Below are 24,438 nucleotides of genomic sequence, written 5' to 3'. Positions count from 1 at the left end.
AGGAACACATTTTATCACATTTTACTATTTGTTGATTGAGCTGTTGCAGGGGCTCATCACCCCACCAAATCAAGCAAAATGAGTAAATCAACCGAAAATTAGTCATGTTTTAAGTGGTTTATGAATATTATATATTCACTCTTTCAGCAGCTTGTGAAATCCCAGGAGATGGGATTCAGTTGTCATTTTACTAAATAGTGTCTATCCCTCCTTTCTTTCCCATGATGGTTGAAAGGTCACTAATAAAAGTTCCAAAGAGCTGTGATTCCAGTGTGTGGGTGCCCCTTAGGATTGCAGTGTAATAGAAAAATTATTATAGAACAGAAGATTTGAATAAATGCAGGTCTGCTGTGTAAGTACACTTTAGGAAGTCCTTGTCCTAACAAATTCCACATCGCTATCAGAGCAGCAGCCTCGTCTGCTTCTGCACAAGGTTGTGACACAATCAGGCACCTTTGCAAAGAGCATTAGTACAACATCAAGCAGTGGTAATGGATGCAGTAGGAATGAGTTACACCTGTGTGGACAATACTCACAATCAGTTACAAACACGTTCATTATAATAAAAAGCAAGCAACAACAAAAGAGGGCTAATCAGTTGCTTGCTTACCAGAGGAGTTGTCATAGCAACCACAAAGGCACAATCATGACCAGTGGGAGTGCTTTCCTTGAAAAGAAAAAATCTGTTGCATGAAAGTGTCCTTACAGCTGAGGGTGAACCACAGCTCACACGAGCTAGGTCAGATTACAGTGTTGGACACAGTGATACAATTTAGGTCAGAGGGTCCTCGGATAATTGCCAGCGAGTCCTCTTCCTCCTCCTCCTCCCAATCCTATTTGAAACCAGAATGTCAGGATTTGACATTTTCATCCCCCTGACCTTGTAGTTTTCGAGCTCAACTCAATTTCCTCCTGTGGGAAAAAATGTCTCCGCTAATCGCTTCCTATCATTTTCCCTGACAGAGATCTGCTGAACCTCCTCCACTTCACTTCAGAGGGTGTTCTGCCTCAGCGGAGGGGGGGGGAAATCCCACATCTCACTCTGGGGATGTTATAGACTCTACCATAGGGAGTCCGCAGAGTTACTGCAGGTTCAATATTTTAACATTTAAGATATATGTGTCAGAAAAAAGCACTTAAACAGGATGCCAACAAGACAACAAATTTGTAATAAACTAATGAACAAATAATTAACATAACATTGATGATGTCTGACCATGATTCCTTGTGCAAAGTGGCCATGATGGCGAACTGTTAGCTAATTTTATGTCACACAAGCAAATAGTTTCTATATTACTTCCCCAAGTGTACAGTATTTTTTTTTTCTTAGCTATACTGGTTTGTTTTGTAACTTATCATGATTCGGACAAACCTCCCACCTCAAAAAACACTACAGAAAGTACAGAAGGTATAGCTTACATGGTTAACATGAGTTAAAATGCTGCTGACTTGTTCATTCATGCTGGTCACCCTACAGTTATTGTGACCCCAGATTAATACACTGTAAAAAAGTGTGTAGTGTGAGCATTAGCTGGTTTTCTGTGTTGTATATCTTTGTAAACTTAATATCTTTCAGTTATAAGTATGTTGGGTTTCGTTTTTTTTTCCAAGACATTAATTGAGGAAATGGTCTGCAGATGTACAGCTAATGAAAATAATCATTAGTTGGAGCCATACATTTAATATATGATTTGATTGTTGGCTCACATAATCCAAACTCTAGCTACTGCTGCCATCAATGCTCTAAAATTAGACTGCTGTATCTTGACATTGATCAAGGTTTATGTTCTAATTCGAGATCAATTTCCGTCTCTATTCTTTATCCTAAGCAACCTCAGGGAAAGACAGGATGGGAGCCAGATCAGTCAGTTGCATCTGTTAACATATTTTCCATCTCTCGAAGCAAAGGCTTACAGATCACAACCTTTCCTTTTGTCTGTGTGTTTGTATCTGTGGAGGTTTTGTCAGTAAAGCCAGACATTGAGAAGCCACTGTTGCAGCAATCGTCTGACATGACTCTGCTAATTCTCTCTGAGATGTTCTGGTAGGATTAACTCTCTGCCAACAGCAACTTCATCCTTCTGTTTAAAATCACACAGAGACACTGTATACTTCTCGTCTTAGAGAGGATGCTTCAAGAGACGAAACTGTGTGGGCGGATGCTCCTGTAAATGTTCCCTACTATTATACACCTGCCAGCTAGATGTGTGTGTTGTTTAATGTGTGAACTACTCTGCCGACATGTGAATGTGACAGATGTACAGGCATGTGTAGAATAAGCTTTGGTGGTGGTTTTGAGGAGCTGGGTCTGTGCAGGAAGGTGGCGTCTGTGTCGGGGCGCTTGGATTAATGAGCCTCCTCCAGCAGGGGAGAGACAACAGAGCTCCAGCCGATGACACCCAGCACTTGGCTAGAGATGTGCAATCGATTTGGTTTTCAATGTTTGCGTAGCCGATGTTCACCTTGAGTTTGGGAATACGAAGGCATATTTATACTTGTTCTTTTTATAGGAGCAATCGATCCAGAGTGGCCCAGTTGTTCAGGGTTTCTTCACAAAGGAACGGCCGTCTGATGCTGATGTATAATGAGCTGCATCATCGTGCTATTTTGATAATCAAGAGTTTGAATTTCATGTTGACGTTTTGTGGAAGTGAGTTGTCTTTGGTTTAATTATCTCAAGATAATGAAGAGAAAGAAGGAAAGTGTAATCCAGTGGCATCAACAGCCACAGATTGTTACATTTTATAGTCACGGGTGTTTTCTCATTTTCTTTTTTGTCTATTGTTTTTTTATTCTCATATTTTTGTCCTTGCTGTTTATTGCTGTATTGGGAATTGATGAATATGCTATAGGTTCACAAATAACATTATGCATTAATTTTCAGGCAGTCTAGTTTAGATTGTTTAGGATTGGAACACCACCACAAAATATAACCCTTTTCTCATACATGATAACTCCCTTATCAGGTTTTTTTCGGGGGAATAATGCTTTGAAAATGATCCTCTCTTTATGATAAAAGTTTTTGGGTTTTTTTTTTTTTTTTTGTTAATATGGATAATTTCCATTGTATCCTTTTTTTTAAAAGATGTCTATGTTTTTTCTCACAGAAGCGAGCCAAGGGTCAAATGCTCTTTGACAAAGTATGTGAACACCTCAATCTACTGGAGAAGGACTACTTCGGCATCACATACAGAGATGTAGAGAACCAGAAGGTAAAGGAACATTAAATGATATGCTAACAATCAGGTTTTGTGGGGTTGTTAACTGGCAAACTGGCACTGTATTTAAAACAAGGATATGGAAGTGAGAAATACGCTAATGGGATTCACATTCAAATGTTTAAACATCATTTAAATAATAATGTGTGATTAATCTTCAGACTTTAATGCAGGAGACTGTGACTATGTTCCACTTTAGAAAGTTTGATTCTCAGTCGTTTTCCCCCACTTGTGAAGATTAATGCTTTTTGTCTTTTGCAGAATTGGCTCGACCCATCCAAGGAGCTGAAGAAGCAGATCAGGAGTAAGTCTAATAATTTAATAAAGTCACTCAAGTGTTTCGTCCTCAACAGGCAAATGGAGGTGTTTGCAATTATAAAATGCTCCTTTTTGATAATTCAATGTTCCTTTTTCGTCTCAGCCGGTCCCTGGAACTTTGCTTTCAACGTCAAGTTTTACCCCCCAGACCCCGCCCAGCTGACTGAGGACATCACAAGGTCAGTGATTAGCCAATTTAGAACTGTTGAGTGATCTTTGTTTGAAAGAAGTTTTGTCTATTCATCGTATGAATAGACTTTCAGATTAATTTTTATTGATTTCGATGCCTTGTAATGTAGTTTACAAAGGAAAATGAATGCAGGTCATTTAAATTAAATATCCAGATGTTAGATTTGAAGACAAAGAACACATTTTAACAGTTTTTGTTTTCTGTCTCAGGTACTACCTGTGTCTGCAGCTGAGAGATGACGTGGTTTCAGGCCGTCTGCCCTGTTCCTTTGCCACCCACACAGTTCTTGGCTCCTACACAGTGCAGTCTGAACTGGGAGACTACGACCCCGAGGAACTGGGCAGCGACTACATCAGCGAACTGCGCTTCGCACCCAACCAGACCAAAGAACTAGAGGAGAAGGTCATGGAACTCCACAAGACCTACAAGTTAGTCTCAGCATCATTTCTTCTTTTAGACCAAGCTTTAACTGTTCTGGAGCTCTGGAGTACTGCCTACTCTGAGAAAAAAAATGAATAATAGTAAGATACAGAAAATGAGATGGAAAAGTGAGAGATATTTATCTCATGAAAAAAAACTAAACAGCTCAGCATTAACAGAATTTCTGACATCACATTAGACCTTGTTGCTCATAGTATTAAGCTGATTGAGAAAATGGTCATTCGGAGCCTTTAAACCCTGAATCTGACAACTCTTAGCCACTCAGTCAACCTAGTTGAATGTTTTACGGCCTGGAATAATAATCTGACCAGAAAGGCAGCATGACTCCAGATATTGGATTTGTGTTTTCCTGTAAATGGATGTAGCTGGCTGTCCTTTGTCTGAGCCCTTCATTCTGCCTGTATTAAAATGATTTGTGTGTAATTTGATGCAGTCCCTCCTTGCCCAGTGGATGGAGGAAGGCAATGACAGTGCAAGGATTAGAGTCTCTCCAAAGACCGTCTCTGCTAAAAATGGATGCACTCATGGTGCTCTATTAAAAGGTTCCATAAAAGAAGCCATTTTCAGAAGCTTTTAAGCAATAAAACTGTGAATTATCCCTGTTTTCGATCTTATTGGACTCTTGTCTAGTACGTTGCATATTTGCACTGGTGGGAAAGCATTACTTCTCTTTTTGCTAGACTTAAATTTGTTGACCTCATCTGGTCTCTTTTATCAGGGGGATGACACCAGCTGAAGCAGAGATTCACTTTCTGGAAAATGCCAAGAAGCTGTCCATGTACGGTGTGGACCTCCACCACGCTAAGGTACACGCTACAAGTTTTTTTTACTCCTCTTATAGAAGTGATACCCAAACATAGTGTCTCTCACAATCAAACTTAATGTCTTATTTCACTAAAGAGCATCCAAACCAGAGAAAATGGTTTTGTTTGGAGACTGCCCATCATAGCTGTCGATGTCTCAGAATAGCTGTAGACGTAAAGCTTCTGTTGTCTAGTTTGTTAATATAATGTTCGGAAATCAGATGTTTCCCCTGTCAAGTTTACGAGTTAGCATTGGAAAATGATTACTAGGTTTATAGAAATCAGCTATATGTAGCATGATATCTTAGCTAATTCTGGGTGTCTCTGATATATATTGAAAAATATGCAGATGAAGTATTAATGTATATTTTTTTTACATCACATTTGCTGTCTTGTCAAGAATGAAGTAGGGAGACAGATATCACTCTCCATTTTCTGTATGCCAAATATGAAGGTACAGTCATAAATCATTAGCTGTAACTTCCCAGGGTCTTGGTGTCAGTCTTGCTTTTAGTCTGTGCAAGTATAAAACTACAGTTGCCTGAATTCTAAACGAGCCTTAACCTGTTAATTAGTGAGCTGTCGCCAATGGAATATTCTTTGATCTTCTGACAGAGCTAGCTAGCTGCTTCCCTTGTTTTGAGTCTCAGTGCTAAGCTAAGCTAAACAGCTGCTGGCTGTAGCTTCAGATGTACTATAAATACTTTAAGAGTGGTATCCTTCTCACATTCATCCCTTGGCAAGAAGGCAGTTATAGCCATAAATATTGAACTATTCTTTAAAGTGTTTACTGAAACAATGTGCTGGAACGTGACTCCAGCAATGGTGGGTGTCTCCAAGATTCATCAAGAAATATGCAGATGAAATGTCTAAAATAATTATTTGTATTGTTTTTAAGCAAGAGGAGACTAATGCATTCCACTCACATAGTCAACAGTGACGCTTGCTACCACAACACCGCTGCTTCAAAAACATCACGGCTGCCACAGTAATGCCTCAGTCTAACATGCCACCGCTGTACCGCTGATTGACTGACATCGTGTCACCGCTGCCTGTGTGGATTTGGGGCCTGAAGGGTGGAGGGATGAGGGGAGGGTGGCTGTTTGTAATCCACCGGCCAGATGGGATCAAACACGCCATTAGAACTCAAGCAGTAAAGAGAGGGCTAGATTACAGTCTTGATATCAATCAGTTATCAAAAGAGCTTTGAAAGTCAAAATGGGTTTAGGTGTGAGCGATGGAGAGGATATTGCCTTTGCAGATTTAGATCAGCTAAGAGGAGATGACAGAGATGAGGAAGCGGCATTGATCAAACTGAGCCAACGTCGGAGCTCACTGTTGGATTTGTGAGTCAGATTTGATACACAAGAAAAAAATATATATGTCTTCTCTCCTCTCTCATTAAATGCAAAGTTGGTAGGGAATCTCTATGAAAGCTTGGCTCCAGCTGAGGGAGAGGTAAGAGGCTGCATCTCATGTGCTTACCTGCGTGTGTGTGTAGTGTCGACTCGTGCATGGTAACATACCACCTTAGTCATGTCAACTGTTAAGACTGATTGTTCCTGCTTTAGACCAGCCTCCCTCTCAAAACATCATCATTCGTTTCACCTGCTCATCTCATGCTTTGTGCAGTGAAGAGCATCATTTTGTGCTTCATCCACCATCGCCCGAGACTTCACTGTTGCTTTTGCAGCCTTGAGTCTGTAGTCAGCGTCACCACAGCCTGCATAGAGCAGATAAGAGTGTCATATGCCTGATTCCACTCTCCACCTGCCTGCTTTTCCCCATTATTATCACACATTTGACTCTGTTGAATTCTACTTTACCCTGCTGTGCACTGGCTCCTGAACCTCCTATATTTATCCTGTGGAGTTTATATTGTGCAGAACACAAAAAGAAGAGCAGCTATGGTGGTCAGTGGCTTCTTCTTTGACATTGTCAGGGACCCTGTGTTACCAAAGTGACACATTGTGAAGGGGTTTCATTAATATCATTTGTGTTTGTTTGTGTGTGTGTTGTTCCCAGGACTCTGAGGGTGTAGAGATCATGTTGGGAGTTTGTGCAAGTGGTCTACTCATCTACAGAGACAGGTTGCGGATCAACAGGTTTGCTTGGCCCAAAATCCTTAAGATCTCCTACAAGAGGAACAACTTCTATATCAAAATCCGGCCTGGCGAGGTGAGAACAATGACATTATAGCTAATGATAACAAGAATTATTGACAGTTAAATCCAGGCCTGATTTGTCCAGCAGCCATCAAATAAGCTTCTGTTTAGTAACATTTTATAAGTGCGCCAAACCTTGTGAGTGATCCTGTTGGTTAAAGGATTCAGTCTGACCCAACAATGGTAGCAGTATTATACCAGTTTAAAGGTTTATTTATATTCTACCACATTAGTGTTGTGAAAAAGATATATATATTCAAAGTTCCTATTAAGTTTTATAACAGGACATAACATTTTGTGAAATTATACTAAAGCGTCTGTTCAGCCAAAATAAACTCTTCTTGTCATTTCCTTAAGGAACATTTGTAACTGATAATAATAATGGTGTCATACCTTGATGCCATGATATTTTCTCAGAGGGTTATCGCACCTTGAAAATCATCATACCACAGAAGTGAACGAAAATAGAAACATTCGACTGGGACATTGAATCAGAATCAAAATAATCTTTTTGAGATCTGATTAAACAGTTGCACTTTTACAGTTGTAGAGTTAAAAAACTTAGAAAAAAAAATATATCCATACATTTATACAAAAGGAATTCAACCTAAATGAATAAACACATGTTTTGTCCCTGTTGCAGTTTGAGCAGTTTGAAAGCACAATCGGTTTCAAGCTTCCAAATCATCGTGCTGCCAAAAGGCTGTGGAAGGTCTGTGTGGAGCATCACACCTTCTTCAGGTGAGAAATACAGGAGCTGTGACTGTGATGAAAAACAGCTTTTGAAGCTGCCATGCCATGGGGTATTTTATTCATCTTTTTTTAATTTTTATTTTTTTTTTTTTTTTTTTTTTTTCATCCAGTGTGTTGGTTTAAGAGTTTGATTCACCAGCATGAGCTTCTTCATTTCTTCAAGTCCTTTGTTGTTGATTGATCACAGTCATGCCAGGCTTGTAAACATGAGTTTCCTGATAATTAGTGCAGAGGATTTCTTTGTGGTGAAATGGGAACAGTTTTCAGGCTGCTAGTCTCTGTTGCCATTTGGAAAAAATGCAAAACTGATTTGTGCTGCTTTAAGCACAAAATGATCTCTAGGGTTGTTTTGAGTAGCGAGCCAAGCCTGCAGGCTCTCTGGAGAATAATCAAATGAGTAGGAGTTTTAATCTTTAACAGTGCATAGCTTAAATCAGTGTTTTTATTTCTGGCATGATTAATGTGAGTGTCTGTAACTTGTGACAGGCTCGTATCCCCCGAGGTGCCGCCGAAGAAGTTCCTGAGCCTCGGCTCCAAGTTTCGCTACAGCGGCAGAACGCAGGCTCAGACCCGCAGGGCCAGCTCTCAGATCATCAGACCTGCTCCGTTTTTCGAGCGCTCCTCCAGCAAACGCTACAACATGTCCCGCAGCTTAGACGGAGGTGAGGAGCATTTGATTTTGATTAATGTTCAGCCACAAGTTCCACGCAAGTTGAAATGGCTAAAATGTTTCAGTGTGTGTTTCATTTATCCAGTTTATTTTAATTAGGGGTAGTTTTAGAAGTTCCACTGAGTCATTGTGGATGTTCCAGATTTTAAATATGATTATTTAGTGAGACTTTCTGAACTCGTGGGAAAGAGTTTTCCCTAAAAGCCACTACTCTGCTTTCTGTGACAGGAAATTATGACGGAGACTTTTTGTAACAAGTTTGAATGAGTTTTTTGTTCCCTTTTCTTATTTCTTTGAAGGAAGAAAAATGTGCTTTCCACCTGAAAGCCTGCAGAGCTAAAATGTTTGGCACACCTTCAGTGCCGTGACAAAGCTACAATGTGCAGGATCAAATCAACCCATTTATTCCTCTGCTTACATTTTTCCTTGAGTCAAAAACAGACCATTGGTGTCCAACATTACTGATTCCGTGCCGTCACATCCATCATTGTCCTCCGTCCTCCAGCACCTATCATGGAGAACCATGAGACTCTCATGAAGGACAGTACTGCTGACGGAGCAGCCAAAGTCATCGCCAAGGGGGACATTATCACCACGGTAACGACAGAGAAGAAAGCAGAGGAAGAGAAGGCGGAGCAGGAGGACGCTCAGGTGGAGACGCCAGAACCTGCAACGCCGCTCAGACAAGACACAAAGGTAAACCGCTGTCTAACAGGCAGAGCTGCTTTTAATTTGGATGAAAGAACTTTTCAACTGGCTTGAACTGTTTTTGAATTCGGTGATACAAACAAATTTTCCACCAGATTGTCAAAGACACAGAGGATGTTTATTAGAACCTGCTGAAACTTTGTCTCTTTTAAGATGTTTTTGATATTTTAGTTTTGTTTTGTTTCTTAATATACTTATTAATGGCTGATGCCAATCTCCCAGTTGCTTTCAGCTTAACCCACTGCAGTAGCCTAGGCCTAAGTGCTTCTCATCTTGTGTGCGCTTTACTAATTAGCTTTTCTTTTCTTGTCCTTCCTTTGACCCCACACTATACTCGTTTGTGTGTGTGCTCATGCGTATTCGCCCCCTTCCCCGTCACTCCTCTCCATTTACACACACATCATCTCTTTCGTTCCCTCTATCAGTGCTCCCCTCGTGTACACACAATCGACCCCCTCCGCAATGAGCTCTCGCTCCCCTCATCTCCTGTTACATCGACCAAAGTACGGCGGAGGCGCAGGGAGAACGCGCGTAAACGGGCCTCGTCAGTCAGTCCAGCCAAGAGCAGCCCTGGGCGCCGCCGTCGGCAAGCCCTCGCCGATCGCAAGGCGGCCTTGCTGGATGAGCAAGCGCTGCTGCTCTCGGCCCGCAAGCAGAGGCTCGAGCAGGGCAAGAGGCGTGGCGGCACGCTCTTCTCCTTCTCCCTGCACCTGCCCGACCTGTCCGCCTTCCTGGACGATGACGGCTACATTACTTTCCCTGATCTGTCCGAGATGCGCTTCCTCCCTGAGTGCGCTCAGAACTTCCTGCCCATTAAGTCCCCATCGCTCATCCCATGCTTCCTCTTCATCTTCTTCTTCCTGCTCTCCACCTCTTTCTCCGTCCCTTACGCCCTCACCCTCTCCTTCCCCCTGGCGCTGTGCCTCTGCTACCTGGAGCCCAAGGCAGCCTCCCTGACCGCCTCCATAGCCCAGGGCTACCATGACCATGACAGTTCAGAGGAAGAGGAGGTGTGTGTGTGTGCGTACGCCTGTATGTTCCAGTACCTGCCTCTGGCTTAGAGCAACAGTTCATTACTATGGTTAACCCCTTATCCTGTCCTGTATCTCGCTCTGCTGTTTCACCAGTTCAGAGCCGACCTGGAGACTCTGTCTGTCCCAGTGTCTGTCAGTTCTCCTACTTTCAGAACCTCATCTCTGCCCGGTCACACTCTCATCCTGTAAACTACATCCTCATCAACATCACAAGTATACAGAGATGAACCTGCAAGTCGCACCATTTCATGTTTGATCAGCCTGCATTTACTTTATGAGAGGGTTAGACACAAATATTTTAGCGTAAGCTTAATGCAGCATCACTAACAAATTACCATGAAATAGTTTCTCCTACATGCTACAGCGTGAAACAGCTCATTATGAATCTATTTTCATGTTTGACTGAGCATATTTATTAGATATAATGAGGATTTGCAGAGGTCACCTTTCTTCATTTAGTCACTAATCTTTCAACAAACCTCATATTTAAAAAAATAATTTGTGCCTAACCCATCTCAGTGATAGTATCCACATTCATGGATTCACATTTTTAAAAATTGATTGCTACAAGATCAACACCAGCTGCATGGAAACAGTTCCATATTTATCATTGCACTCAGTCTCTCTGCATTGCTATCTGAGTCAAGCAAAGCAGCACTAATTGAAATGAATAATTTAAATTGAAGTTCTGCTATAAAGGGCCAGAAGAAGCTTACAGTTGAGTGCCAAAATGAGATGTTTCTCGCCTGAAGTAACACCCTTTTGAATCACAAGTGATTAGTGTAATGTAATGCATGCTGTGATGCAGAGAGACGGTTACTGTAGATGCATCCAGATCACCTCCAGGTTCAACCTGCATGGAGAGGAGGGGGGAGGGCCTGAAAGTCAGGTTACTGTTCAAAATTATCAAATCGAATATTTTATAGTATCCAGTGTTGTTTTACCAGCAACAGCACAGCGAATGTTTTACTGAGTAGTAATGAATTAAAAATATAAATATTCACAAGGATTGAGTCCTGTCAAATCCAAAGCAAATTTACATGTCAAAGTGACCGACCGAAGGTTTAAACTTCCTCTGAGTCTGTTTTGCTTGCTTATTTTTCATTTGCTTTTTTGGTTTCTTTCTTTTGTTCTTTTCTGTAGCGTAGTGTCTGATAACGTGTAGCTGACAGAAAACGGCCAGTGCATTTCCATTCGTTCCATTTGTGGCTATGGGGATCTCTGTTGATGATGAATTGCATTTTCAAGGGTTTACAAGTTGGGTTCTTGTCGTTTTCTTTGTCTGCTGCTTGGAATGGTTTTTGGTCTGTTTGTGAAAACAGACTGACAGCGAACAAACTGACTTTGCCTTTGATGGAGAGATGACCGCCACAGAGGTTTGTACGGCGAGTAAAGACTTTTTTTATATATAGCATGGAAAAAAGCCCTGACGGAGAAGAGGAAGAAACTCGTGCTGAGTCATAGGTGTAAAACACATTTGTGCACTTGAAGTCCTGCATGCCTTACATCTCGTTGTCCTCATTTACTTCTTGTTTGTGTCTGTAAATACACTTTATATGTACTTATATCAACATTTCTTTTTCACTGGCTACATATTGAAATGGAGGGCCAAAGTCTTCCTGAAGTCATGTCCACGACTTGATGTAGTCTCTCATTTATAAGTTCTTTAATTTTCCCCTCCTGATGTTTACTTTTCATATTCTGAGATAAATCAGCATCCACTACCTCAGTTGCTGTAAGATCTACGTGATTTTTAACAAATTTTAAAAACAATCACTTTGTCAGTTCATTATTTCAGCTTCCTGGTTACAATCTCTACTGTCATAAAACTTTGAGCTAACTGCGACCCCTGGACCCTTTCATTGACTTGCTTCTTCGGTTGAACTGTCAAAGTTTAGGTCTTATTGCAAATAGTGTTTGTTAAGAACAGATAAAAACATAAATAATGATTTAACAACAGCATTGTATCCTTCACTAAACCTTGTGTTGTTACAAATGTCAGTGGGATTTTGAATGAGGTTTTCATCTAGAAAAACTCCTGGTTCTGGTTTCACTTCGGCTCTCTATAGACTGCTCTCTAAACTTCGCCCTCTTAGTTAAAGTTTCAACACACATCAAGCTTCTTTTTTTTTTTATCCTCACACCGCACATAATACAATTTACAATCATGGTGGCAGGGACTTCCAGACAAAGATAGACAACATCAGACATTAGCCTGAACTACCCTACACGATTAACAGGATTTTAAAAGTCTAATATAGTTATTTATTGCTGTACTCCTTGGCTTTAGAATTAATACTTGACTGTAGGAGGTAAGTTGATTAGCTTGAACATCCTTGTATCCTTTTATCACTGTAGGAAAGATGAAAGATCAGGATGTAATTTCATTCTAACATAGCCCTGTTTAGCTGTTCAGCTTTACATATTTGTATTTTCAGATGGTATGTTTTCATTTTAAAGATTAAGACTAAAAGGTTCTTGGTTGAGTGCTATTTAGCGTAAGTAGCTCTATCTCTGGTAACATCAGCTGGAGTGGCTCAAGTGTAAACCTCCTCAAAAAATGTTAGAATAAAGATCAAGATAGAGCTGCTAACGTTAGTCTAACAGAATACAGGACTGACGTTTAAACAGTGTAGAGCTGCTGCATGGTGGATGTGCTCATCTTTAACTGGGTTTTGTTGTTGTTACACATCTTGTTACTGCACAAAGTTAGATAATGACAGGCTCCTTGGCTCTGGATGTGCCACTCAACCACAGGTGGTAAATTAGCTGCAAATGAGTCACAGCCAGTGTTACAGCTGGCAGTCATGTTGTTGAAGCTACTCCTTATACTTTTTTTCATGAAAAGGGATAAAGACACCCTCCATAGAGTGTCACTTTTATTATAACTCTATCACACCACTTCGACACTCAATTTCTGTCACAAAACTATTTAGTTTCTTAATAAAATCACCATCCTTTTACACCTTTCTTACTTGTCTGCTTGCTGCCCCTCCTTCCTCACCTTATGTTCTCCCTTCACCTGATTTTCTCTGTGTCTGTTAATGAAAACCCTTTTCCTCCTTATCTCACGTTCTCTTCTCCTCCTCCTCTTTGCTCGCTGTCAGTCGGAAGCGGATGACGACTCTGAGATGCGGACTCAGGTACACTGGGCTCGCTTCATGGCCCAGCTCAGTGCATCACAACACCACTATCACCAGATGCACTGAGCTACTCAAACATCCGCCATCAGTCACTTTGTGCCGTCTCTCCGCCTTGGTTTGCCTGCTACTTGCTTCTGTTGACACTCGCTATCACACCACACACCAGACTGACCATCACTCTTGCCTGAATTCACTTCACAGACTGCCTCTGCAAAGCTGTCGCTGCTTCCAAACATGTCATTCCAGCTCATTTCTCAAGTGCTTTAGTGTGTAAATGGTGGAGTCGTGTTCATAATTCTGTTTCTGTTGGGGATCCCAAGAGGCAGATTTCACAGTTTTCAAGTTTTTTTCTAATCCATGGCTGTTATTGTGACTTATTGTGCCATAATGTAGAAGACAGAGCTCCCAGATTCTCCTAACAAGAATTTAAATTTGACACAGTGCAGCACCGTTAACTACAATTCCTCTCCCCTCTTTTGTCTTTACAGTATAGTTTCATAAGACGAGTAAAAGGGGAAAACGTTTTTATCAAGCATAGTAATCTGATGCTAGAGGTTGGTAAGAAGACAATGCATGACTGAGAGATGCATGCAAGTGCTTCTTGTATGAAGATGCTTAAGCGATATCATATACATCTAACCTACCAATAAAGAGAGATTTGCAATTTTATCTAACAGATTTCTTGCTGTGAGCATCTAAATAAACCTTTGTGAGAAATGAAGTGACAGAATTTCAGTCAAGGTTTTAACTTCTAACAAGACTTGGGAGTGTTGTGTTTAACTAAACCTGTAAAACTAAATCTGTGAATCTGTGCATGAAATCATTTGTTATCACTCATTTAAGCCAGTCCTAAATGCTTCCTTAGCATTTAAGTACGAGCTGCTGCTCCTTTTCGTTGCAGCTGCCGCGTTGGTGGACTTATTTTGCAGTTTTGTTGCTGTTTGTGTGAGCTGTTGCACAGGAAGCCTGCACAGCCTCCTAAACAGGCCGGTTAACAAATGCAGTTGATTTAGGTCTGCACTGGTTGACCATTTCAGAACTGCAGATTTTTTTGTTTTGTTTTTTTGGCAATTCATTGGATTTGCAAGCTACCGTTGCGTTCATAAAGCATGGCCGTCGTTCCTTCGCGCCGCTCCTGGCCTCATCTCCTTATGTCATGGTTGACCGGCTACTATAGGACACCGCGTCTCCGGCAGAGATGGTCAAGCACCAGACCAACATCAGCGAACTGAAACGCTCCTTCCTGGAGACGGGCAGCAGCACGCCGGGCCTGACTGAATGGGAGAAGAGGCTTTCATCCTCCCCCGCACGCTCGCCCAGAGCAGATGACGCGCCGATGATAGAGCCGCTGGAGCCGCAGGATGTAAGCTGCAGTCCACAGCAGACTGAGTGACGGCATGTGTGTGTGAAGCATGACATCACCGAGGAGATTTGGGCTTTGACAAAGACATCGATCTCAAGAGTGTTTGCTTTATGAGTCATAGTGCAGTAAATTGAATATTCATAATGGGAAAATAGCCATATTTTCCACATTAAATTGGCTCTGGTGTGGTCTACTTTATATTCCAAAATTGCTTTAGTGCATATTAAAGGAGAATATGGGCTCAGTAAATTAATCTGCAAAGTCATTCCGAGTTACTGCGAGAGTAAGTCTATCACCTTATGTCTTCACAAGATCTCATCAGCTGCTGATTAACATATTAATTTGTCTCGGTAATGGATGGTGCAGTCATTAATCAGTAATATGATTGTTGTGCTCTGTGACATTACGTGCGTGAGTTCCAAGCAGTTTTATCAGCGTTTCTCCTTTTACTTGTGTTTAGTAACCTAATCAGATGAACTCACCCAGGAAAAATGAGCGGCACTAATTGAAGTCACTGAAGACTAATCGCTGACACCTCAACACGTCTGAAATGAAAAGAAGCTGATTTCTCTGCTTCAGGGTCTGGATCGTGTCCATTTGAAGAGTCACGCTGGACATGTCCTTTCTTGTGGCCATCTCAATCTGTGTGAACTTTATTAATTTCTTTCTTTCTTCCTTTAGATTGAGGAGCCTGCGGGAGAAGAAACGGACAAGGTGGTGGAACCAAAAGCCACTGAGGTAAAGTGCTTCCACTTCCTTTCTCATTTGTTAAAATGTATATTTCGTGAGTGCGGTGTTGTTTTTTGCTCTTGGTTTCTACCTAGCTTCAGAAGTAGCTGGACACTTGCGCAGGTCTTGGTAATTTGGCTCTTAAAAATTTATATTTATATTTTTCCATTTTATTTCCATTATTATTGTCCTGCCCTTTTTTTAATCTCTCTGAAACTTGAATCAAGCTTTGTTTGTTGATGTTTTTTCACCCCTTTTTAAGAACCAACTTTGAAAGTGTATTATTCAAAAAATGTAATTAGTTTGATGTATACAGCCACAAAAAAAGAGAAAATACATGGAGTAAAATTATCCGTAAAAGCAACCATGTCAGTTTTGATAGATATTCAAGCTTTACTTTTCACTTTAACAGCTCTATAAGAGGCAATGCTGTCATATCTGTGCAGCGAAACTCTCTCTACACCTACTTCCACATGCACCTATGTTCAAGTACTTACGGAGCTCAGTCTGTTTATGTGTTGTTTCTAGATTAAAAGTCTGTTGAGCTTATCCTCAGTGTCTTGGCTGTGTGATGCCCTCTGTCTCTTAACCCGAACAATCCATTTCCAATAAGCCAAGTGTCTCCCCAGGCGGCAGGATATCTGGTGAAATATGTGGTGGATAGCATTGGAACAGATTTGGCCTCCTCCTCGGGGCCACACGGGATTAGTCTGTCAACCACTATGGACGACGACGTCTTCATGGACGGGACCCTCAGGGAGGTGGAGGAGAAGACACCCGACTCCCAGGAGGATGTGTCGGAGAGGTCGGTGTTGAAGGTCAGCCCCGGAGCTGTCAGACAGGAGGTGTCCCAGGCCATCAGTGACAAGAAAGGGACTCTCATTATCTTGAAGGAGCCAGATGATAGAGAAGAGGGCACAGAGACAAGTGCTGTGGGTGAAAAAGAGGAGCCTGTAGTCCCCGAAGAGGCTGGAGGAGCTGAAAAGAATGAAATGTCTCCCTCTAAAGAGAAAGAAAGTATTACAGATGACACTTCAGTTGTTACAGAAGCCAAAACTGAAGCAGTCAAGACTCTGAAGATGGAGATAAAAACTGATGACATGACTCAGATGAAAGGGATTGACTCGCCTAAAAAGGCCATGGCATCATGGATTTCTGAGGAGGTGAAGACAGAGACTTCAGAGATCAATAACATGTTGACAAAGGAAGTGAAAGAGATGAAGACTTCTGACGCTCTGCAGCAGAAAACCGAAATCTTCACCTTTGAAGAGGCACAGAAGTCCAACCTGACTCAAATCACAGTGTCTGAAGTTTCAACTACATCCTTAGCAGTGGTACTGTATGAATACTAAAAGCAACAGCTCGGTTTTGGCTGCCTCCCTCCATATCACCACCACCACCCTCAGCCTACCCCCATTGTCCCCCTCCAGCAGCAGCAGCCAAACCAGTCTAACAACAGTGTAAACAAGAGCTGTGCATGGCTAACAGTCCCTTAACACCCAGCGTTTACTCTCACACCTGCCAAACCGCTGGTTTCTGTTGCAATCGAGCCCGCTGCTTCTTTTTTGATACAACTGTTTTGAGTTTGTTGACAGCTAAAACAGCTCACCTTGCCTTAGCAGCTGGCTCCCACAGCTGATAAGGGAAAGAAATCAGGGCTCTGGCTGGCTCTTGTTTGTGTTCTAACGTTTTTTGCTCAGCTGCTCCATTCCTTTATTTCAGCTCTTATCAGTTCCCTGAAAGCGGTGACTTCATAGCCCTGGCTCAGTGCCACCGCTGCAGCTTTCCCCACCTCATCCTCCAAAATCCCCTCTCTGCCTCCGTAACGAGTCAGGGAAAACAATTGTATGGCTCTACCTAAAAAGAGATTTTGCTCTTCTTAAGAAACAGTTTTTTTTTCTTTTCAAAAGCAGATTAGTGGGAAATTTGCTGCTGGTGGATTCAGCGATTCTAAAACCGGATTTTCGTTTGAGGTTTTAGGATTGGTTCAACTTGGCATTAGGTTCAGCGGATTTAATGAGCTACATAATGGTATTCCATACAATCCATACGATAATATTTACTTTTCAGACCTTTCGTTTTTCCACCCTTTCTCCCTTTGCTCTTTGTCTGGTGTTCACTGTGACCTTTGACTGTCCTCTCTTTTCCTTTCTCTCCATCCATCCTTCTGTCCCTCCAGTCTACGCTGGGATGGGTTCCCTCCTCCGAAAAGGTGACCACTCCTCTCTGGTCCTCGCAGATTTCAAAATACATTTAAAACAAAAAATGTTTTGTCTTTAGTTATTTGTGCCTCTCATGTAATTCTTACAGGTTTGTGCAGTTGGAGTATGAAAATGAATAACCATCTCTTTCCAGTTGGTGTGATGTGGAACTGTCCTGGGTTTTTTTGTGTTTTTTTTTTTTTTTTTTTGTCTCAGTGAAACGAAAACATCATCTAATGGTGCAATCTTTGTCACAGGCACCAGCCGAACTGGAGGAGAAAGCGGCGGTTGCCACAGAGACGGAGGCAGCGCCAGCCAAGTCAACAGGGCCAACGGTGAATATCCAGACCACAGAGGCTGCAAAGGCAGAGCCAGTGCACACTGCAGCGGAGCTCACAGTCAAAACAATATCTGCAAAGCTCGCAGAGGGGGAGTTAGATGATGTAGTGTTACAAGAGGATGTTATTGGCAGTAATAGTAGTGTAGGAGATACGCAAAGTGATGCACCATCTGAAAAGCTTGAACAGGATGAATCTGTGGAGCTGGTGGCAGAAAAAGAGCTTGTATCAACACATTTAGGGTTGGATGAGAGAATGTCTGCCTGTAGTGCTTTTCCGGAGTCTGCAGTGCTGACCTTAATAGCAGAGAAGGAAATTGAGGAAGTAATAGCTGAGGAGGGAGAGGATGCAGGCGTGGAGGGGGAGGCAATGGCGTCAAAAGACAGATTCACTGTTGCTCCCGCTTACATCAGAGATTATAAAAAGGATGATAAGATGCCGTCAACAGAGGAGGAGAACGGTGGAGTGGAAGCAGCAGATTTTGAAAACACAGGGGAGGGAACATGCACAGAAGTAGATGGCAAAAGAGTCCAGTTCTCCAACAAAGTTCAGTATTTCGAGGAACAAGAGGTTCCAGCAGAGTCAGAAGATGATATTGAGGAGGTGGATGAAGAGATGGATGAATGTTCACCAGGAAAGGATGAAATACAAAAGGCCACTAAACCTTTGCCCTTTGAAAAAGAAAAGTACCACTATGCACAGACGGACAGCTCAGAAGATGAAACAGAGGAGGAAGAGGCAGATGGAAAGAGGGAAGAACTGGAGGAGGAATATGATGAAGAACTGAAACTGGCAGAAGACGGTGTTGACGAAAAGGCGTCGGCAGCGAGGGAAGATGGAATGGCAGCGATAGAGGAAATAGTCCAAACTGAAGAACTGGAAGAAGAAGTAGATGAACAAGACAAGAAGTTCAGTCCACACGAAGCGACCTCAGGCGCCTCGCTCACCCGTCCACCTCCAGACGTGTCTCAGTCAGAGGTAACCATGCAGCAGCTCCAGTGGCCTCCCCCTCGGCACTGTAACCCCACCTCCATCCTCCACTCCTGCCGACACAATCTACCACTAATAATCAAAGGCAAAACTCGACCAAAAGCATGGATTTGTGTCGCAACTTGCTAACTTCATAGTTTGTTGCAGAGCAGATCAGGGGACCTGTGTATAATGAGATGTGGTGCACACACTTAATCGAAACCTTGTGATTTGCATTCTCCAGTATCCTCTCCTTCACTGGATCAGGGACTCTAATGCATGACTGCATGCTCGTTTAGAGATTTAAGCCCTTCAATGACAGGCTTTGGCTTAGTTTATTACCATGTGGGATTTATTTATGTCAATTTGATCAGTGTGGAGCTATTTCAAGAACAAAGACGCACAGTTAACAGTGAACACCTCCAACAATTTGTTTCAGACATGGAAGCTGATTTAACAAGAGCACAGATGGTGTTGGTGCTGCTGTTCTCCCTCCGCGTGAACTCATTTATACTTATTCTTCCTTTTTGTCTGTTAGAGTCTTGATGCCGGCGACGCGAGTACCAAAGAGACGCCTGTGATCCACACAGAGACAAAAACCATCACCTATGAGTCTGCAGAAGTACGTATGAACCAGATAATTAGCTCCATTTTGCATCTTTGCAGAAATGTGATGAATATTGTAATCAAGGAATAATGTCTGTTTTTTTGGGGGGGTGGGGGGTTGCCTTTTTTTTTTTTTTAAGCTGCATAAACTACTATATTTTGCCACTTGGGGGCACCAGAATTAATCTGTGAATACACATTGACATGTTATCACTGTTTTAAGTGGTTAAGTTAAGATTAGTTTAGAGTTGTGTTTCACCTCATTAAACTTGCATGAAATATTTACTCTCTCTTTTTGTGCTGCTCCCCAGTGTTCACCAGCTAGTTGCTAACTTTGGCTGTCGTTTCCTTCATTCTTAACTCAGGCTTTCTGTCTGAAAACAGATGTCTTCTGCTTTCCGTGCTTTTTATCTACTGGATGTATTAGTAATATGCAATTGTTACCTAACACAAGTGCCATTATGTACATGTAAGATATTTTCAGCTTGTTGAGGATTTGCTCTGCAGTGAATCAATGCAGCTTTGAGGCTACCGCAGATAAGTGTTGAATGGGGTTTGATAGGAGCTCAGTAAATCTTTTGTAGTGAGTAGATTAACATTATCTGGAGCACAGATATAAAATGCAGTTTCAAAATGGAGCCTTTTTCCGTTTCTGCAGGTTGACACTAATGGTGACATTGACCCCGGAGTGCTGCTGAGCGCTCAGACCATCACCTCTGAAACCACCAGCACCACCACGACCACACACATCACAAAGGTCAGAGTTCACCTGTTGTCCCTTTGTTCTTGTAAAACTCCAACATGCACACAAAGACAGTATTAAAAAGTGCAGACAGGAAGCGTATCTTTGCATCTTTCTGTTATCTGTGGTGGATGTTACTGATTTAGACTGATTATTGAAGGGCACTTGACTGCGCTTATAAACTGTGTGTTTAATGGAGGTTTAAGATGATGTTTGTCGCCATTTATTTTTTGTGTGCGCACTGATTTGAAGTCCTCTCTCTGCTCACTGTCGGTCAGACGGTAAAAGGAGGAATATCAGAGACGAGAATCGAGAAACGGATCGTCATCACAGGAGATGCAGACATCGATCACGACGAGGTGTCTTAGAGCTTTTCTATTTTCATGCCATTCATCACTACCCTCATTATTTTTTTCCTTGCCTGTAAAGTCAATAATTAGATTTGAGCACAAAGTAAAGATGCTAGTGACCTGAGTGGCCCCTCAGGACATTAACCACATGATACAGAGTGTGACATTTTAATCAAAACATTATTAACTCGTGATGTGACTGGAAGTATGACAAATGTAACTAAAATTGGCTTCCCTGTTGGCAACATCCCTGCTCCCTCCCCGCCTTCCCCATTTTCTGTCTCCCCCTCGTGATCCCTCCTGGCACTGCACTCCCGTACATAGGCTCTTGCTCAGGCCATAAAGGAGGCTAAAGAACAGCATCCTGACATGTCAGTGACCAAAGTAGTGGTACATAAAGAGACAGAGATCACGCCAGAGGAGGGGGAGGACTGACCCAGGTAAGACAATGAGGTCCCCAGTCCTGGTCCCGGTTCTGTCCGTTTTAGTCTGGTTTGGATTTAGTTGGACTGGTCTCCATTCTTGGGCATGCTGCTTTCCCATCAGCACTTCTTCTCACTGGTTACAGACAGCCCTGCTTCTGTAGCACTTACAGCTAATGCATCACACTGTTGTCATTCCAGCTCCACTCCCCCCCTGCAGGGAAAAGGTCGGCTGATGCGTGTTTGCACACAGGCCGGATATTATAGTCTCAGCGCGTAATGACAAGGCTTAAAAACCTTAACAGTAATGCTCCTGGCAGTCTCATGCAATCACTTGTAATTCTGCTGCAACACTCCCCCCTGCTGGACATAAACGTAACACGTTTTGACTCAGAAGACGACGCCTCTCTAAATTGAGAAGATGTAAATTGCAACACTCACCTTTTCCAGAATATGTGCTGCCAAAATAAGAATATGTTGTGGCAAACAGGTCATGTTGGAGTAGTTGTACCTGCATGTCGTGCCATATTCTGCAAAAAACATTCTGCACACGTTGTTTTGTCTACATTGTAGCAGCCTCACAAAGGGCACCGGCAGTGATGAGCGATTAAATACCAGCTGAACCGGCTTCTGCTCCTCAGAGCGCTCCTTCTGGATTGACTGAAATCTGATCTTGAGTGAACACAGAGCTGCTTCGCTCTATTTTCAACACTGTTCTAACAAAAAAAGTCACAAACCATAACTGAACTGCTCCTTAAATTACCAATTATATCAATTTTATGAATTACATCTGCAGCAAAACATGAATTTAAGCACAAATGCACACTTGACTTTTATGCTAATCTAACTGATCTTTTATACAACTAAGATTGATATTGGATTAGTCATCAATATCAATATTATTCTTCATGTACATGACTCAAAGTGATTTAGGGGTATCGGGATATTTTAGCGATTTACTTGAAAATAAATGCTAAAAATAATGTGACACATTTCATTTGACTTTTATTCCACATATAATTGTGCTCCCATATCCCAATATCCTTAACTTATTTTGAGTAATGTAGGAGATCAGTAAATTAAGTTTATCCTGTTTGCTATCTGACTGTGTTTGCATTATTATCATTATAGGCTCAATAACAGATCAAGGCTGCAACTAACGATTATTTTCTCAATGAATCAATCGTTGTTTGGTCAGAAAATCATGAAAAATATTGATCAGTGTTTCCCAAAGGAAATAAACCAGGAAACATTCACTTTTAAGAAGCTTGAAGTAGAAAATTTTGACTTTTTGTTTTCTTTTTTTTTTTTTTTTCCAAAAATGACTCTAATTGATCATCAAAATAGTTCACAATTCATTCAAAGGCCAACAACTAATCCAAAAATCATTGCATCTCAGTATCAAACAAGCTTTCAATAAATTCAATAATAACAATAGTTCTTCAACAGAGAAATGTTTGTGCATGGGGTGAAAGCATGAGCTGCTCAAACTGTGTTTTTTGGACACTGGCATCAGAAACTGACATACTGCTGCTTTCAGTTGCACTTTCCCTTCTGTTTGAGATAAAAAAATAAATTAGGTCAGCAGTCCTTGTGGTAGCGTTTCTGCAAATTCTCACAAATGCAGCCATTTGTGTTTGAACTTGTCTGCCGTCAGTGTTGTGAGTATTACTTCAGGTGTGGAGCTGCGTGAGGGGGGACCTCTCATTCCATCGCACCGCAGCATGTCGTTCCAGCCTCGCCACCTTTTCTCTCAAACATTTTGTGTGTATAAGACTGTCCAGTTTATTCTAAATCACCTTCTTGGCTCTGAAGCTTGTTATTCACTAGCTTCTGACTGAAACGATCCCAAGGCGCAGGGTTTGGGATGAGCGAGTGTGCATGTGTGTACTTGCGTGACTCACCAGATGGGAATGCTTGGCTTTGTTTCTGCGGCCTTGCCCTCAGTCCTGTGTGTATGTGTGTGAGTGTGCTGTCTAATATCTGTGTGTCAGACAGGCTCTGTTTCTGACTATTAACATGATACTAAGTGTTTCTTCTCTGCTCTCTGGGATGCTCAAGTCTTTTCACAGTAGATACACACAGATTTTTGTAGCATTTTCAAAAATGTTGAAGTTAAAATTAAACAAATTCTGACTTCACTGATGTGCAGACCAGTATGAGCTTGAAAAGTGGAAGTCCCTCAGAATTGAAAATACATCGTTCACCTCTTCTTCAGCAAACATTTTAGGCCATCCTTCCTTTATCAGGGCGCAGTCGGAAGTGACTTTGCTGCACTGTACACAATCAGTTGATCAGTAACTGATCACTAATAAATCACCATGTCATGTATGCAGAAAATGGGCGTTATGATTGTGAAACCAAGACCAAAGCTGCGATACAAACATCCCCAGTCTTGCAGTGCCCCCACTACGTCACAATGTCATCACTCCTACTTTCAGTTTTTAATTTGACACGCATGTAATAAAACCCTACCTTACCACAGTCCACCATCAGTCCAGGACACAAACAGTGAAAAGTTCATTTCTAAAACTTAAAACTTAATTCTACTTTTTTTTTCTTAGTTTTGTCAGTCTGTCTGGCCGTGAACGGCTGATTTGCTTCTGTCGTCCGACTGCACTTACATGATGCATTTCAGATGATATCAGATTGAATAGTTTTTACAATGAAACACAAGACATCTTAATAGTTTGCTTATAGTTTTACATTTTACCCAATTAAAAACAAGAAGTAGCTCCTGTAAAATGCATAACATCAGTATGAAGTTATTTAATGTTCATTGCAACACTAGCTGTGTTTACACGGACAATAGTTCTTCATGCTGATCGAAGATTTCAGGCCAGTTGTTTTAATTTTTGTCTCTTCTGGCTCGTGTTTGAGCAGCTCCTTGTCCTGTAGATGGATATCTACCATTGTTAAGGTGGTGGTCACACAGAGAGACTGCAGCTGGAAAATATTCAGCTTATATCGTTTAAGTGGAAAAGTTTTTATTTTCTGAGAAGGCTTAAACTACACCTCTGAGGATGAAATTTGGAGGTGTTTTAATGGAGCATTTTTATTCCGTTTGGGCTGTGAATCAGAGTATAATCAGCAAATTAGGCTCCATGTAAATGCAGCTACTGTTACAGCCTTGATACAGAAGACTAATCTCAACATCACGTTTTTAAATATAACTGCAGTTTGAAATATAAACAACCCAAAACACACATAGTATGTAATGTTAGAATCATTTTTGGAACCTAATCTTTAGCATCTATAATCTCTCATCTTGAACT

General features: G+C 41.6%; 1 protein-coding gene across 14 annotated transcripts in view; it reads left to right on the top strand.

Annotated features, from left to right (window-relative positions):
- The window catches only part of epb41l3b (erythrocyte membrane protein band 4.1-like 3b), a 56,658-nt gene that overhangs the window by 30,478 nt on the left and 1,742 nt on the right, over positions 1-24,438 (top strand). For 5 of the 14 annotated variants that reach the window (XM_037084926.1, XM_037084932.1, XM_037084928.1 and 2 more), the window contains exons 4-25: positions 3,108-3,212; positions 3,480-3,522; positions 3,640-3,715; positions 3,936-4,154; positions 4,886-4,973; positions 6,996-7,148; positions 7,779-7,876; positions 8,375-8,550; positions 9,064-9,254; positions 9,692-10,276; positions 11,623-11,676; positions 13,408-13,443; positions 13,932-13,997; positions 14,621-14,806; positions 15,488-15,544; positions 16,165-16,869; positions 17,715-17,747; positions 17,994-18,071; positions 19,582-19,665; positions 20,308-20,406; positions 20,670-20,750; positions 21,066-21,181. In XM_037084926.1, coding sequence (XP_036940821.1) covers positions 3,108-3,212; positions 3,480-3,522; positions 3,640-3,715; positions 3,936-4,154; positions 4,886-4,973; positions 6,996-7,148; positions 7,779-7,876; positions 8,375-8,550; positions 9,064-9,254; positions 9,692-10,276; positions 11,623-11,676; positions 13,408-13,443; positions 13,932-13,997; positions 14,621-14,806; positions 15,488-15,544; positions 16,165-16,869; positions 17,715-17,747; positions 17,994-18,071; positions 19,582-19,665; positions 20,308-20,406; positions 20,670-20,750; positions 21,066-21,176 — 3,324 coding nt within the window. In that variant the 3' untranslated portion in view covers positions 21,177-21,181. The remainder of the gene's footprint in view (positions 1-3,107; positions 3,213-3,479; positions 3,523-3,639; positions 3,716-3,935; positions 4,155-4,885; positions 4,974-6,995; positions 7,149-7,778; positions 7,877-8,374; positions 8,551-9,063; positions 9,255-9,691; positions 10,277-11,622; positions 11,677-13,407; positions 13,444-13,931; positions 13,998-14,620; positions 14,807-15,487; positions 15,545-16,164; positions 16,870-17,714; positions 17,748-17,993; positions 18,072-19,581; positions 19,666-20,307; positions 20,407-20,669; positions 20,751-21,065; positions 21,182-24,438) is intronic. The other 9 variants (XM_037084929.1, XM_037084930.1, XM_037084933.1 and 6 more) reach the window with 9 other exon arrangements.

This window comes from Acanthopagrus latus, chromosome 21, assembly GCF_904848185.1.
Source record: "Acanthopagrus latus isolate v.2019 chromosome 21, fAcaLat1.1, whole genome shotgun sequence".
NCBI lineage: Eukaryota > Metazoa > Chordata > Actinopteri > Spariformes > Sparidae > Acanthopagrus > Acanthopagrus latus.
Note: the sequence above shows the minus strand (reverse complement) of the source record. Positions and strands in the feature narration are given on the sequence as shown.